General features: G+C 44.0%; 1 protein-coding gene across 1 annotated transcript in view; it reads right to left on the bottom strand.

The window, feature by feature from the left end:
* Window positions 1-17,942, bottom strand: part of b4galnt1b (beta-1,4-N-acetyl-galactosaminyl transferase 1b) — a 133,039-nt gene that overhangs the window by 5,215 nt on the left and 109,882 nt on the right. The window contains exons 8-11 of the mRNA XM_059956115.1: window positions 12,894-12,986; window positions 7,194-7,381; window positions 3,564-3,704; window positions 20-257 (exon numbers count right to left, since the gene is read on the bottom strand). Coding sequence (XP_059812098.1) covers window positions 20-257; window positions 3,564-3,704; window positions 7,194-7,381; window positions 12,894-12,986 — 660 coding nt within the window. The remainder of the gene's footprint in view (window positions 1-19; window positions 258-3,563; window positions 3,705-7,193; window positions 7,382-12,893; window positions 12,987-17,942) is intronic.

Below are 17,942 nucleotides of genomic sequence, written 5' to 3'. Positions count from 1 at the left end.
AAACTCATCACCTACTCACCTGAATGTGCCACCCTCGTTAGCCTGGGGTCGAACCCCACCTGCTGCACTTTGTCCGTGCGGGCCAGAAAGAAGTTGACCACGCCATCAGTGACCACGCAGTTCGGGAAGCCCTCCAACATGTGGTAGTGACCCATACGAGTGTGTAGGCAGTCACCTTCCTCTCCACCTTGCTCCACACTGATCTGGTGTCGGAAAGTGGTGGCAAAGCCAGTTTTCTCTCGCACCGCCCCTCCAACCTGCAGTAGGGCACATGAGCAAACGGGAGAACTCTAAACCACACTAGTACAAAATCAAGGTCCTCCTAAACATGTTTGAGACCACAGCTCAAAGGACAGCTTTTATCCCACTGTTATAAAACTCTTGAACAGGCCTATCATATGTTAAAGATGAACCCTTGATCACTGTGGCCCTTGCACTTGACTGTCTGCACTGTACTGTAACACCTTATTCTGTATTCCATTCTCTATTTTACCATCTCAATGTGTCTGGATGGCATGCAAATGAACACTTTCCAATCTATTTCAGTACATGTGACAATAGTAAACCAATACTTCAGGGCTAACACATCTGTGTTGATTAACAACCACCCATTTACACCAGTCCCATTTTACCCTCCGCACATCCCCATCAACCCTCCCCTCCCCAACTCTAGCACTTATTCACACCCAAGTGGCAATTTACAGCAGCTAATTAACCCACCGGCCTACATGCCTTTGGGATGTGGGAGCAAACCTGGTAGGAGCCATGTGGTCACAGGGAGAGCGTGCAAACTCCACAGGGAGAGTGTGCAAACTCCAGACAGACAGCGCCCAAGCTCAGAAGTTGTGTAAGGCAGCAGCTCTTCAAGCGTTGTCACTTTGCTGACCCCTTCTAATTATGTTAAGGTAGACATCGCTGGTAGAGCCCCAAACATGAGCTATAATGTTGCATAGCGAACAATGGACATTTTAAATTTGGGATACTAGTGTAAAAAGTTGGGTCCCATGGGATCCAAGGCGAGTTGTCAAATTTAATTCAAAAGTGGCTATGGGCCATACCAGTAATGTAATAATCAGGGTGGGCACATTTAACTTCAAAGAGACAGGGAAAATCAAATTGGTAAAGGCATTCTTGAAGGCGAGCTTATGCAACAGCTTCAAGTGAATTTCACAGAGCAATATATTTGGACCTAATCTGGGAATGAAATATTTAAGACTCTGATTAATCACTAATCTCTGAGTAAAATATCCTCTAGCAAAATACACTGATAATACGATAAAACTTCATGTTGACCATTTTAAATCCTTAAGTGACCATTTAAAGTGACCATTTTAAATCCTTAAGTCTTAAATAAATGTAATTACAGATTGTGGTGGACAAATTGGTAAATTAGTTTATTATTGTCACATGTACTGAGGTACAGTGAACAACTTTGCTCTATGCCATTCACACAATCATTAGTGCATTGAGATAGTACAGTCGGCCCTCCTTATCCATGAGGGATTGGTTCCAGGACCCCCCGTGGATACCAAAAAACATGGATGCTCAAGTCCCTTATTTAACCTGTCCCAGTGCAGTGGTTTTTAGGACCCAGCGGAACCCCGGACTTCATTTAACATGTCTCAGTGCGGTGGACATTAGGACCTGGCGGCGCAGCTCTGAATCCGCAGTGTTTCTATTCACAAAAGTAATCACAATGACGATTGAAAATAAGGCAGAAGTAATAAAGCGATCGGAAAGAGGTGAAACGTCATCTGTCATTGGAAAAGCGTTAGGCTACAGTCGGTCAACGATCGGAACAATTTTAATGGAGCATGTGAAAGGCCCTGCCCCAATGAAAGCTACAATTATTACTAAGCAACACAGTGGTTTAATTATTGAAATACATAAGTTTCTTAAGTGTTTTATATGCATAGAAATTTAAAATATATACTATAAATTAAGAAAAACATTTGACCAACTGACGCTAAATAATACCAGATGTACCTGTTCCGACTTCAAATCCGACTTAAAGACAGACTCAGGAACGAAACTCATTCATAACCCAGGGACTGCTTGTACTTTTAAATCATCTCTAGATTACTTATAGTACCTAATACAATGTAAATGCTATACAAATAGTTGTTATACTGTAGTGCTTAGGGAATAATGACAAGAAAAAATAGCCTGTACGTGCTCAAACAACGAGTGCTGGAAAGGGAACTTCCGGGTTTTCCCAATCCGCGGTTGGTTGAATCCGTGCATGTGGAATCCGTGGATAAGGAGGGCAAGGGAAGACAATAAATGAGCGTGAAGTGCAGTACAGGAAGATAACACAGTGCAAAGAATTCCATCTCAAGAATGAGTCTGGTGACCCTTCACTGCACAGTAGGACGGAAGGTGAGGAGCAGAGGAACGTTGTCTATGCTCTGTCCAGGAACGGGGGTTGAGAGCAGAGGTTCGGGAGATGGATGAGATGTGATTAAAAGCTCTGTCACCTTTGGCAGAGAGGGAGGCACGATTCAGAAAGAAGGAAGACACCTCAGAGGTACCTGTGTGGAAAGAGGATGGGAGGGAATCTGGAACTGGGGGTATGGCTTCAGAATGAGCGGTCACCCTCCGAAGGCGGAGACAAGGCTGGTAATCTGGAATGTGCTGCCAGGGGAGATGGTGGAGTCAGACACAATCAATATGTTTAAGAGGCATTTAGACAGACACTTAAATAGGAAAGAGAGTGAAGGATATGTTCCTATATTGTGGGCAAATGGAATCAAAATCAATGGACAGAAATGTCAACATGGACAAGGTGGGCTAAAGTGCCAGGTTCAGTACTGTACCACTCCATGACTCTTTAAGGAATACCTTGTTCTTTCAGAAGGCTGTAAGTGTCTGGAGCTCTTCCTCAAGAGAGCCATGGAGGCAAGGTCATTGAAAATCTTTCCCAGAGACTTTCTCTCAGGGTGGAAACGGCTAATACAAGGGGGCACCATTTTAAGGTGGCTGCAGGAAAGTGTAGGGAAGGATGTCAGAGGTAGGTTTTTTAAACGCAAAGAGTGGTGGATGCATGGAATGCCCTAGAAGGGTGGCAGATACATTAGGAGCATTCAAGAAACTCTTAGATAGGCATATAGATGATGGAAGAATGGAGAACTATGCAGGAAGGACAGGTTAGATTTATCTTAGAGTATGTTAATAGGCCGGCACAAGATCATGGGTCAAAAGGGTCTATACTGTGCTGCAATGTTCTATGTTCTACTGTATTTTCTAAAAAAATATAATGAAGAATGTAATTGACAAGATTCTACAAGTTTGTAAGAGTCTGCAGCAGAGGTGAAAAGTTATGGAGAACAGGCATGGAAGGTTGAAGCCAATCAGCAGTCATGCTGAATGGTCAAGCAGCCCTGAGACGCTGAGCAACCTATCTCTTACATTCATATGTCCAGTAGCTGCCAGCCAGACAATATCAATACTGGGTAAATGGTAAATGACTGGTTCTGCAGTCCAGATGGGAGTGCATCCCAGGGTGCCCTGATCCTACACAAGAGTGACTTCCTGACAACTGAATATTAAAACTCAGGTCTTACCAAGTCCAGTGTTGTTTTCTCCAAAATGTCCACTAGCTTTTCAACCTTGGTATTGGCAGTAAAAATGAAGTCATCGTCCACCCAGAGTAGATACTTGGTTGTGACTTGGGAGATAGCCAGGTTCCGTCCAGCAAACCAACCCTGCGGAGATCATACATGTGTTATTTCTCAACAAACTCACAGACTTCATCTTCTCTCTCACACATATATCCAAGTAAATGTCCATGACGCAGCTCAATCAGACCTCTCTTTCCTCACTTACTATGAACTGGCAGCAAAGAGAGTTGAAGGGACAAGGGACAGTTGGAAAGCTGTTTTTACACGGGAAAGCTGTTTTGGTAGCTTAATGGCAAGTTTCACTCAGTAACAGCTCTTCTGTACTCTGGTGTGGCTTAAGAGTGTGTTTAACTGCTGATGGCTAGAATGGATACTAGAAATGGAATGAGATATGCTATAAAACTGCCATCCCACCAAGGCCAAGTACAGAAATCTAAAAGGCAGCAGTCATTAAGAGTTTTCAGGGATGAGAATTTTCCTCTGTCTCACTTGTTCTCAACATCTAATGTCTACCAAAATTGTTGCTGTGGTGGACAGTGAGGAAAGTTGCCCAAATTTACAACAGGATCTAGATCTATGGGCAAAGCAGATAGAATCTAACTCAGTTGAGTGAGAAGTGATGCATTTTGTGGAGTTAAACAGGGCAGGGTTTGCACAGTAAATGACGGGGCCCTGGGGAGTTCTGTAGAACAGAGAGAATAAGGGGTACAGGTACATGGTTCCCTGAAAGTGGTGACACAGGTAGTTGGGGGACTTATGGAAATATTTGCTGGATGGCTGTAGTGGAGTTGGCTGCCCAAATGGCCCATATCTATGTTGTACCTCTCTCTGACTCAATGAGTGTTCTGGGTGCAGTATATTTGTATATCTACACAAAACTACCAAAATTTACCTAAATTTCTTAAATAAAATCGCAGCCCAGTGAATGAAAAAGGAAGCAAAGGCTGAATTTAAAATGGATTGCAGGATCAAAACCAGTCGTGGTAAATGACTCTCTTTAGGGGGAGCAATGTTTACCAGGTTTCAGTCCTGTTGTGATATATGTTAAAGGGTTAATGGCATCAGGCATGATTTTAAAATTGGAAGTGACACAAAACTAATAAGTGTAATTAACAGTGAGCAACACAGTAAGGAACCTCAAGCAAACAGCATGTGGAAAAGTGCGAGGTGTTACAGTTTGGAAAGAAAAAAGGAGTGGCAATGCAAGTGCAACAAAAGGATACAAGCCCACGTTATCACTTAAGTTAGATGTTGAGAACAATACAGATATGCGTTTGAAACTTGCTGCATGGAATTTCCCCTCGTCTGTCCATTGTGCCTGCTCTCAGTTTACTTCGGGTAACTTTCTTGTTACCAAGGAAGAACTGCCTCTTGCTGCATACAAGGCAGAGTCAGGGGAAACGGCTGACACTAGAGGTTCCTTGGACCCACACAGGAGCAGACTACCCTCATGGAGGTGAGGCCATCAACCTGAACCACCAGAGGATTTGGTTTTTGTTCTGTAGGCCAATTGGTTTCCAAAGCCCCTGCCTCCCAACATCATTATATTCACAGGAGCATGGCTGAGGTTAGTTGGACTTGGACAACCTTTCTCCTCCAGGAAGAAGTGTGTCAGAGTTTCCAGCTGCTAGAGATGCATCTACATGCCCTGGATTTACAGTGAATTAAACCTCAGTAGGGTCAGCACTGGAGAATGACAAAACCATCACCCCCAGGGTAAGAGCCGCTCAGTATTTAGAACATGTTCTGATGGTGAGCCCATTTCTACTCAGTTCACCTCATTAATCTGCCAAAGGTTTTCTGGATGTGGTTTCGACTGTTAAGGTATCCACAAAATACATCAGTAGTAATAATAATTCTCTTCATTCCCAAGGTCCAAGACCCAACCCCCCCCCCACCCCCACAACTCTTCCCAAATTCCCAGTCCACACTAAATCCAGTTCACCCACCTCACTGCCTTCACTGACTCTCGGATTCCCACCACACACATTAGCAACAAAACCTTCAGAACTCTGGCCGCCACAGTCTCAGCTGCTTCCCTCGAGCTGGTTTTGATTCAGACATGGCCATAAAACCAACCTCTTTGGCAATGGCCTCAGCCACCTTCTCTAATATCCTTGCTTTCTCAGTTCAAGACAGATATCCAAATGCAAAACACCTTGAGATATTCTGTGCATTACAGGCAGAATATATAATGTCAATATGCTTTACTGATCGTAAGGAACAATGTATCAGGACTGGAAAACATTGCCTGCATCTTCGATTCTATATTATGCAGTACCTGTATTATATAGTCAGTCCAACTATTTTTCATGGGGCTTAGTATCACCAAGGAAATCAAGAAAGCAGTACGTTATCTTTAACATCACAAAACATCTCAAGGTGCATGACAGGAGTGTTATCACACAGCATTTGACAGTAAGCTGTACATGGAGAAGGAAGGGCAAATGATTGTAAGTATGGCTACAGAGAGAAGTTTGAAGAAGCATCACAGAGGGAAAGAGTGGAAGAGAAGAGAAGACAAATGAAGAGGCAGTGTTGATGCAATGCAAGGTAAGGGTTAGAGAAGGAAAGGCCATCCGTGGACAAAGTCTTCCACATTCTGTTCAGCTCCTATTCAGGATATCAATACAGGTAGTTCTGCTATTATGACATGGTTGCATTCCTAAGAAACTTACCGTCATATAAAATTGAGTTATAAAGACAGGTTGGGGGTAGAGAGTTTCATACTTGCAATAGCTAACTTATTTTTTCCTGCAGTGTTTTCAAAAATAAAAATGTTTTTAATAGCTATGAGCTTATTCTGTTACTGGAAGCCAAAAGTACTAAAGGCTGTATGTCATGTTGTTAATACACATCATTGCAGAAATATCAATTGAAGCGATGGCTTGTCAACTTCCAAAGTAACTCCTGTCAGTGGCCTCCCACGATGAATGTGGCGCCTGTGTTCTTCAGGGACACTGCTTGGCTGATTACTGGGTGGAGGTTACAGGGAATCAGGGTTTTATAAGCATTTTGGCCCATATAATGCAAATAGCATTCCCTAATCCATCAATTTCATTATACCCAATTGACGTTATGTAAACACCCGTTATAGCAGAACTACCCGTATTAACAAAGGGAGAGTGCAAATGTATCAACCTTTGAAAGTGCTACATAATATTGATGCTCACGGTATAAATAGCTGGTTTCCTTCTTAAACTACTGTTTATATGTTTTCTTATATTCTGCCCTGCCTAACATCTGCACCCTTCTTCTCTTGTTCCATTTCCCATGCTGGGATGGCAGGGAGAAAAATCCCTTCCCAACACTCTGGAAATGGCCAACAAGAGGTTTGTGGATATTTGTCTCTGTTATTTTTCTTTTCTTAAGCAAACAATAAGATGAGAAACCTCCTCCTGTATTGACCTGGCAATCTCCAATTGTCTCCTTCAAAAATAGCAAGAGATACAACATTGTTCCTAAATTCTCGCTATCTCCCTCAGTTACCACATATCCATATGTTGTACACACCCAACTAATGCCTACTTGTTTGGTTTTTGCCTCATTTAGTAAAGAGAAACCATACTACACCTTCCCAAATGGCATGATGTAATGCTCAATAAATGGTCCTTCAATCTTTTGTGGTTTGTTGCTGTCATCCGCGATTACAATGGTGACATTGGGATAAAACTTCCTAATGCTCGATATCAGCTCCCTCAGCTTGTCGTACCTTAAGAATGTTTTGGTTGCTATAGTCACCAATGCACTGATGTTATATCCTAAAACACAGAGAATAGTTAGTGACCACCTTTACTTTGAAGTGATTTATTAGATATAACACACTCTTTCCATATCATACCACTGAACTGCCCCATCCCTGGGCCTATGAGTTATTGGAGAGGAAGCAGCCAATCAGGCCCTAAAGCCTGTTCCATCATTTGGCAAGTTCATGGCTAATCTGTACCATGGGGGTGTTAAGGGAGATATCAATGTCACTTTTGGTTGCTCTTGGTTTAGTCCAAAGCATAACAAGGTGAGGATTTGGCATGAAGTTAGCTCATGATATATTTTCTAATTTTTTTCTTCATATCTATCTTTCTCACTCTCTTTATCAATTGATTTTTTGCCACCTTATTTTTTCGTATGGTTTTAAAAACAAATAAAATGACAGATGCTGGAGATCTGAAATCAAAACAGAAAATGCTGGAAATACTCAACAGTTCACGCAGCATCTGCAGAGACGGGGGAAGAATAATGTTTCAAGTTGACAGAAGTAGGAAATGTTAAAAAAGAAATATTTCTAGGTTTCTGGAGAAGGGGGAAGAGCAAAGGGAACAAAAGGGGGAGGTCTGTGATGGGATGGAGAATGGAGATGACTGAGTGACAAGCAATAGTGGTCAAGCTGAGGAAGTCGGCTGAGAAGGAGGCGTGAATACCAGGAGATAAATGAAACTTGAAATACCTGAAGGGAAGAGTGACAACATATAGTATGTTGAAAATGTGAAAAACCAAGAGGACTGGCTGGTTATCTGAGAGTGAATTAGGATTCACCACTGAATTCACCAGTTTCAGGTAACTAACCATTCCAGCTTGTGTCTAACCTTTCCAACATGCTGTATGTTTTCTCACTCCAGGTATTTCTGATTCATATCTCTTCTCTTCACACCTCTTCCCCCTCAACCAGCCCACCATCTTGTATTACTGAGGCTGCCCACTCCCCACCACATCACAGGCCTTTTTTTTTGTTCTACCTGTCCCTCTCCTTTTAACCCAAAACTGCAACACAAAACTTGGTTCATTTTTAACTCCTCCCAGATATGACAAAGGGTTTTTGACCAGAAATGTCGACCCTATTTTCCCCTCCACAAATGCTGCCTGAACTGGTTTGTGTTTCTGGCATTAACTGTTGGAATATTCTTCATGTTAATTAACATGTTCTAAAATGATTCCTTAAAAGCGGAAGGCATGCTAATAAAAATCCAAACACAAAGCATCAATTCAGTTTACCTAGCTGAATTTGGCTCGGCCACATCAGCCACTTCTGTTGCAAGGAACTTTATTTGCAATACACATTTACACGTAATAGGGACCAGAATGTGGGCGTATAGTGTGGTATCATACACAGGATTATGGTTAGCTGAAGTGGTGGTGATGCACCATCAATAACTCTCGGAGACAGGAGGCAAAAGATAGGCTTCTATTAGCTGCAAACGTGACCACGACATCTTGGAGACTGAGGGAGGAGCAGTGCCTCCAATCGCCTTTATACAGGGGTCTGTGGAAGGAGCCACAGGGGCAGTCAGCAGAGGGGTGTGTCCAGACAGGTATACACATAGTTTACCACAGGTGGATACATGTGATTTCAGTCAGAAAGGTTTCTGTTGTGCTTTAGATGACATTTATCACTTATATGTTGCCACCAAAGAAGATTGTTCTCTACAAGAGCCTCCTGTAATTGGTTGCTGTACATTGCAGCATTGAAAAAAAAGCTTGCAAGGTGATTTGGCATGCCTGTGAAACCATGAAACAGAAGTCTTTCTGCCAAGGTTGAGGTCAATACTGGGATAGCCACTGTTACAGGGTGTTGTGAACTACAGATGTTAAGCTGCCTGCTAGGGGGACATTAAGCCAAAAGACTGCAGTGATGATCCCCTGGAAGAGCATGATCAAGTTTAATAATCGAGTGGAACGAAATGTGGTCAGACAGAAAAGCCGCAACCCTACAATGTATGAAGTTCCTGCCTTGCTTCAGTAGTGGTCACTATACTGATTATTACATTTGTATTTTGAGATATCCTCATGAGAACTTGCTTCATAGCTTGGTGTGAATGTGGAGCACTGCCTTGGCCATCCACAGAAACACACCTTTAGATGCTTCAGTGGGAATACAAATCAGGAGAGACATTAAACGTCCACATTTCACACCACAGCATGAAGTCAAAACTTAGCCACATGACGGTTCAAGTCAGGCACAGAGCTGCTGACACGTCAGTATTCGCAACAGGCTTTACATGTCAATTCCACTCGTTTTAAATGCTTAACTCATCTGATTTTTATTTGGCGACTAAGATAGTCAGCTGATGAGTGTGCTGTGGTATTATTTAGTGGTGTGGACAAGGTCAACTGCTTCTTATGGGGATGTGTGAAACACTGGAGACACCAGAGACTGCAGACACTGGAATCTGGAACATCAAGCAACGTGCTGGAGGAACTCAGTGGGTCTAGCAGAGGGAAGGAATTATCAATACTTCAGGTCAAAACCTTGCATCAGGACTTGACTTCCACAGATGCTGCTCAACCCACTGAGTTCTTCCAATGGATTGCCTGTTGTATGAAACTGTGGCTTTAACTTTCCAAATGCTTCGGTCACCTTTTGGCTCACTCACTATAGTATGTGCACCCGTTGGTGGCAGTGGGTCTTCGTCCTCAGCCCATTTTGTAGTTCCTTGCTAAAAGTAGCGTACATTTATAACATGAGTATCAATCTGCCAACTTAGAATCATCTGTCTTACACAACTCCTTTATAATACATCAGAATCAAATTTGAGGGGGATCGCATTGGAGTCGCACAACCTCTGGGCACCAGTCCCTCTCACTCCTCTGAAATGTCTGGCTCCCACAGAGATACAGTACAAAGAGGTCTAATGTGCAGCTAGAATCTTCAAGTGAGATCCACAGCTGTCAACTTTGCATGGGCAATGTGTCACAAGAGTTCCCATGAGTCAGTGATACTATGAATCAGTGGTGGAGAAGTCACTGGAAGAAAAGTCCAGAGGAACAGGATTTATCTGCACTTGGAAAGGCAAGGGTTAATCAAATTAAGATTAATCAAAGGCAGGGAGAGTCACATGATTTGTTGGGGAAATCCTGTCTGACCAATGTGACTGAACTTTTTTTGTGGAATTAACAAGTATGTTGACAAGGGTAATATAGTTGATTCAGTCTACATGGACCCTTGGTAACATCCCACAAGGAAGATGGTTTAAAATGTTAGATGATATCAGATCCAAGGCAATGTAGCAAATTGGATCCAAAATTGGCTTGGTGATGGTGGTAGTGGAGGATTGTTTTTGTGATTGGAAGCCTGTGATCAGTGATGGATACCATGAATCAGTGCCGGGAGTGCTTCCTACATACATTGAAATATTATATATATATAAGGGGTATGATTAGGAAGTTCACAGTTGATGTGAAAACTTGGAGATCATGAGGAAGGTGATCTTTGGCTAAAGAACAAGATTGATAAAGTGGGGCAGGGAAATCTGAAAAACGTGAGGTGATAATTTTTGCAAGGATTATTAACACTTGGACAAAGCATCCTAGGAAACACTGGAGAGCAGAAAACCCTTCATATACAAGTCTCAGGATCCCTAAAGGCAGGTAGACAATGTAGTGATGAAGGTATATGGGATACATGACTTCATTAGCTGGGACATAGAATGAGGTTTTGGCCCAATTTTATACAATATTTGTTAGGCCACAGCTGGAGTACTGTGTGTGGTTCTTTTCACCAAACTGTGGCTGCACTTGGAGAGGGGCCAGAGGAGATTCAGCTGGATGCTGCCTGGGATGGAACGTTTCTTCAGAGTGGAAAAGATTGACAGGGAATGTGACAGTGGCTGCTTAAGGTTGTCATAGCCGGCGGCGGTGGTGGGGATAAGCTCCCACTACATATTAAACACTTCCAGTGGTGTGCATCTCAAAAAGCCTCTGTCAACCAGATACAGCTCCTGGCTTTCATGTGCGGCTTAGCTACTAGCCTGGTGAAACCATTTCTACTGACAGGAGAAGGGGTAAAGGCGGGCTACTGGTCTTAAAACCAGTCACTTCAGGCAGATGGGGTTCGTCAGCCATGGTCGGTCGCTCATCGAGGAGAAAGAAAACTTTGATCTCAAACCTCCGCTGCCTTGTGGCTATACCCACTCGTGGGGAAGGCTTCGGGAGTAAACCCTGCAGGGAAGTCTGGAGCTGGAGTCCCTAAGGCAGTCCTACTGACTGGCAACTCCTGCGACACTGCCTGTACCAAATTGTATCGGTCTCTGCCATTCCTCTGGGTTCATCAGCTGCGTGGAGGGGAGGGGGAGCCTGCTACATGGGCAACAGCTTGCTCTCCACATCACACAGTCCAGGCTTGTGTATCCAGACAGCGAGGACACAATGTCCATGGTCAACTCTGACCGATGGAGGCCTTCGCTTCACCTCACATAATAACGGGCACGGGTAAGGTAGCCAGTGAGAAACCTCACCTTTTAGCAGAAGGATCTATATCTAGAGCCCATAGGTTTAAAGCCAAGTTGTAGGAGATATAGAGGAGATTTGAGGAAGAACATTTTCACCCGGGGAGTGGTTAAAATCTGGAATGCACTGCCTGAGGGGGTGGTCTAAGAAGTACTTAGGTGGCCAGTTGAAATCCAAATGCTTAGAAGGCTACAGACCCAATGTTGGGAAATGGCACAACCCGGAGAGCTGGGCTCAAAGTCAATATTTCTCCTTTAATGAGGAGCAAAAATGAAATAGAATCAATGGTCACTCATCTCATTGCCTTTACTGGGATCTTGCAATGCACAAAGTGGCTACTTTACTTGAATGGTTAATAACAATCAGTACATTTCGTGAAGTACGTTGCTGCCTGTGAAGATTCTGAGGGATTCGATCAGACGTCTTGCAGCAGGCAACTCAGCTCCTCCCACAGTCAGTGCAGTGCCAGTGAAGGGGGTAATAGGTTACAGGCAGTGATCCAGAGACCCGAGGAGATCCTCAGCAGCTGACACTGCCAAAGAGCAGGGGCAAAGGGGCATGTTCATTAAGGCCAGTGAACTGGCACCTCACAAACTAGGCAGGCTCAGGCACTGAGCTAACAGGAAGATAAAGAAGTTTCACAAGCTCACACAGTGAAACGGTGATCATGAACATTGCAGCAATTGTGCGCTTATCAAAAATTGGCGCAGTTGCGTGACTGACGTTCGCCCACCGAGCAGCAATGTCTGCTGATTACTGTTTGCGCTCTACCGCATTTTTTTGTATCTCCTACCCTGCAGCATTTAGGGAGCAGGACCAATTGGAAAAAGAAGGGAATTGACTACAGGAATGCTGCCCTGCAAAGTCATGCAGAGCCTCAGCAAGCATCCTTTGTTACAGCAAAAATCTTTGGATTTCAGTCACATTCAAAGCTACATTACACACATCTGAATTAACCAGGACTTCTAAAGGCTAGGGAGTGTGCCTGTGGCTAAATTGGCTGGAGGGACTTTCAGGGGACACCTCTATTAATCCAGGATTAATAGCACTGACCTGGCTGGTCTCCGGAGCTGTATAGTTTTGGGATGGTGGCATGTCGGATTTTGATGACAAAAAATGCCTGGTGTCCGTCTGTCTCGAGCTGCACTGCAAGATGTAAAACACACACACTGAAAGCGGCAGCAATTAACACGTGAAACACCGGACAGCTGTGACAGGCCTCAGGCCTCGTGGCCAGCCAGCTCTGACAACGCACACGGTGCCCACCCTAGCTCTCACCCATTCAAGCTATTTTGTTCTACACAATAAAAGCAGCCTTCACACCTGCTCCTCGATGCTAGGGTGGGAAAAGGAGAGGTGGTCAGGGGTCCCATGAATCTGGCTGCCTCCATTTCCAGCCAAAAGTAGGGACTTCCCTTGTTTGAATCTGTACTATTCAACTGTCGGAGGCATCTCAATCCCATTTTTGGACCATGAGGGGTCAGTGGTGGGAGGCCGAAGAGATATGTACCAATGCACCCAACTGTCGGTCCATATCCTAGGGATAAACAAATAAGTTCAAGCTCCCTCCCCCCATCACCAGGAAGTGAGCTTTCTTACACATTCAATCTGAGAGCTCAGCAGATAGTCAAACCTGCAGAGAGTAGAGGACACAGCCCATTCCACCCTGGACACAGCCCTCCCCACCATTGACAGTATCCTTTCAACCATCAGGGTTTTGAACCGACCTGCACAACCCTGGCACTACCTCAGTAACAGAACACTATGGACCTCCTCTTGCTATGTGCCTCTGATTGTGTCTTTTTCCTTCCACTAAGTCTTGCTTTTGCACAGCCGTTTACTCACTGTGTAGTATAATTTATGTACAATTTAAGAATAACATGTTCTGTGTCTTTTGTCATACCTATGTGCTAGGATGCTGCTGCAAGCGTTTTTCATTGTATCTGTAACTGACCATACTGGTGCACATGATAATAAAGTTAACTCGAACCTGGCTCCTCACTCAGCTACAACACTGATACACTTGTAATGTCCTTAGCTCAACTTTATGCAGAAGGTCTCCAAAGCATCCCAGGAAAATGGCTCAAACTGGTTTTGAGTTCTGTCTTTTGGGCTGTGTAAGTATTTATTTTGGCATGCATGTGAGGGTTGGGGGGGATTGTGGGTAAGAAGATGGTGGCCCTCATGTACTGAACTTGAACAGAGAAAGTAAAGTTGTTTAAACAAAATAAAATCTTGTCTTTGTTGTTTGGGCATTAACAGTGGTAACAAAGGATGGTTTCCAATTACAGGATCAAGCTGGCATTTGACAAGAGCAAGCCTTACAAAAGCTGGAAAAATGAAATTGGAATATGGACTCATGTTACCAAGCTCAAGAAGAAGAAGCAGGCCCTTGTAGCTGAGCTGTAAATTTTGAGAAGAGCAAGAGAGACCCGGATGGGAATTTCGGTGGAGGACTTGAACAAAGATGATGGTAACAAAGAAGATGCTAATAAATAAATTTGACTCCGTTTTTTGTCAGAGCTTGAGAAGGAGAGGATTCACAGGCTTTTTCAGTTTTTTTAAACTGCCAACCAATTGGGAGCAGAGGAGCTGAAGACAGCCAGTCAGCTAGCACACTATAAAAGAAGTTTCGTCTAACAGAGTGGCCATCATCGGAGTGGACTAAGTCAGAGTGGGATGGCTTTGGCTCAACAGGCTTTGCCGTGAACAGGCAGAGGCGAGGGTAGGTTCCGGTAAGAAGTTGGTGTTGTTTTTTTCTCATTCGATTTCTTTTTTAAACCAGTAAGTTTAGAGAGAACGTCAGGCAGAATGTTAGAATGCTCCTCTTGCAGGATGTGGGAAGTCAGGGAGATCTCCGGTGTCCCTGACAACGACGCCTGCAAGAAGTGCATCCAGCTGCAGCTCCTAACAAACCGCGTTAGGGAACTGGAGCAGGAGCTGGATGACCTCTGGATCATTCGGGAGAATGAGGTGATTATAGATAGTAGCTTCAGAGAGGTAGCTACGCCAAAGGAGCAGGGCACAGGTAATTGGGTTACTGTCAGGCGAGGGAAGGGGAAAGGGCAGGCAGAGCAGGGCTCCCCTGTGGCCATTCCCCTCAACAACAAGTATATCGATTTGGATACCGTTGGGGGGGGGGGGGGGATGGCTTACCTGGGACAAGCTGCGGCAGCCGGATCTCTAGCACTGAGTCTGGTTCTGCAGTTCAGAAGGGAGGGTGGAAGAAGAGGAGAGCGGTAGTGATAGGGGACTCGATAGTTAGAGGTACAGACAGGAAGTTCTGTGGTCGTGACAGAGACTCCCGGATGGTTTGTTGCCTCCCGAGTGCCAGGGTCAGGGATGTCTCTGATCACGTGCACAGCATTCTGAAATGGGAGAGTGAGCAGCCAGATGTCACGGTACACATCGGTACCAATGACGTAGGAAGAAAGTGTGAGGAGGTCCTGAAGAATGAGTATAGAGAGCTCAGTAGGAAGTTAAGAAGCAGGATCTCGCGGGTGGTAATCTCAGGATTGCTACCTGTGCCATGTGCCAGTGAGGGTAAGTGTAGGATGCTCTGGAGGATGAGCATGTGGCTGAAGAACTGGTGTACGGGGCAGGGTTTCAGATTTTTGGATCATTGGGACCTCTTCTGGGGCAGTGAGACCTGTACAAGAGAGATGGGTTACACCTGAACTACAGGGGGACCAATATCCTTGCAGGGAGGTTTGCTAATGCTGTTGGGGAGGGTTTAAACTAGATTTCCAGGGGGATGGGAACCAGAGTGCCAAAGCAGATAGTGAAACAGGGGTGAAAATCAATAATGTTAAAAGTTAATGCAAAGTCAGAAATAGAAGAGTTGTGTGTGATGGTAATAATCTTCTGGGGTGTGTCTATTTCAATGCGAGGAGTATTGTGGGAAAGGCAGACAAGCTGAGGGCATAGATTGACACGTGGAATTATGACATTATAGCCATTAGTGAAACTTGGCTACAGGAGGGGCAGGACTGGCAGCTTAATGTTCCAGGGTTCCGATGTTTCAGACGTGATAGAGGCAGAGGGATGAAGGGTGGGGGGGAGGGCTGGTTGGCATTGCTAGTCAGGGAAAATGTTACAGCAGTGCTCAGGCAGGACAGATTAGAGGACTTGTCTACTGAGGCCATATGGGTGGAGCTGAGAAACAGGAACGGTATGACGACGTTAATGGGGTTGTATTATAGACTACCCAATAGTCAGCGAGAATTGGAGGAGCAAATCTGTAGAGAGATAGCAGACAACTGCAGGAAACATAAAGTTGTAATAGTAGGGGATTTAATTTTCCACATATTGATTGGAACTCCCATATTGTTAAAGATCTAGACGGGTTAAAGTTTGTAAAATGTGTTCAGGAAAGTTTTCTAAAACAATATATAGAGGTACCAACTAGAGAGGATGCAATATTAGATCTCCTATTAGGAAACGAGTTAGGGCAGGTGATGGGAGTGTGTGTAGGGGAACTCTTTGGGTCTAGTGATCATAACGCCATTAGTTTCAACTTGATCATGGATGAAGATAGATCTGGTCCTCGGTTTGAGGTACTAAACTAGAAAAAGGCCAAATTTGAAGAAATGAGAAAGGATCTAAAAAGCATGGATTGGGACAGGTTGTTCTCAAGCAAGGATGTGATTGGTAAGTGCGAGGTCTTCAAAGGAGAAATTTTGAGAGTGCAGAGTTTGTATGTTCCTGTCAGGATTAAAGGCAAAGTGAATAAGAATAAGGAACCTTGGTTCTCTAGGGATTTTGGAAATCTGATAAAGAAGAAGAGAGAGATGTATGACAGGTATAGGCAACAAGGAGCAAATAAGATGCTTGAGGAGTATAAAAAGTGCAAGAAAATACTTAAGAAAGAAATCAGGAGGGCTAAAAGATGACATGAGGTTCCTTTGGCAGTCAAGGTGAAGGATAATCCTAAGAGCTTCTACAGGTATATTAAGAACAAAAGGATAGTAAGGGATAAAATTGGTCCTCTTGGAGATCAGAGTGGTCGGCTATGTATGGAACCAAAAGAAGTGGGGGAGATCTTAAATGGGTTTTTTGCATCCGTATTTACTAAGGAAACTGGCAAGGAGTCTATGGAAATAAGGTAAACAGGTAGTAAGGTCATGGAACCTACACAGATTAAAGAGGAGGAGGAGGTGCTTGCTGTCTAGAGGCAAATCAGAGTAGATAAATCCCCAGGACCTGACAGAGTATTCCCTTGGACCTTGAGGGAGACTAGTGTTGAAATTGCAGGGGCCCTGGCAGATATATTTAAAATGTCAGTATCTACAGGTGAGGTGCCGGAGGATTGGAGGATAGCTCATGTTGTTCCGTTGTTTAAAAAAGGCTCAAAAGGTAATCTGGAAAATTATAGGCTGGTAAATTTGATGTCAGTAGTAGGTAAATTATTGGAAGGAGTAGTAAGAGATAGGATCTACAAGTATTTGGATTGACATGGACTTATTAGGGAGAGTCAACACCGCTTTGTGTGTGGTAGGTCATGTTTACCCAATCTATTAGAGTTTTTCAAGGAGGTTACCAGGAAAGTGGATGAAGGGAAGGCAGTGGATGTTGTCTACATGGATTTCAGTAAGGCTTTTGACAAGGTCCTGCATGGGAGGTTAGTTAGGAAGATTCAGTCGCTAGGTATACATGGTGAGGTAGGAAATCGGATTAGACATTGGCCCAATGGGAGAAGCCAGAGAGTGGTAGAGGAGGATTGATTCTCTGAGTGGAGGCCTGTGACTAGTGGTGTGCCACAGGGATCAGTGCTGGGTCCATTGTTATTTGTCATCTATATCAACGATCTGGATGATAATATGGTAAATTAGATCAGCAAATTTGCTGATGATACAAAGATTGGAGGTGTAGTGGACAGTGAGGAAGGTTTTCAAAGCTTGCAGAGGGATTTGGACCAGCTGGAAAAATGGGCTGACAAATGGCTGATGAAGTTTAATGCAGACAAGTGTGAGGTATTGCACTTTGGAAGGACAAACCAAGGTAGAACATACAAGGTAAATGGTAGGACACTGAGGAGTGCAGTAGAACAGAGGGATCTGGGAATACAGATACATAATTCCCTAAAAGTGGCATCACAGGTAG

Source organism: Hypanus sabinus, chromosome X1 (assembly GCF_030144855.1).
Source record: "Hypanus sabinus isolate sHypSab1 chromosome X1, sHypSab1.hap1, whole genome shotgun sequence".
Classification (NCBI taxonomy): Eukaryota; Metazoa; Chordata; class Chondrichthyes; order Myliobatiformes; family Dasyatidae; genus Hypanus; species Hypanus sabinus.
This window is presented reverse-complemented; position numbering and strand designations above follow the sequence as displayed.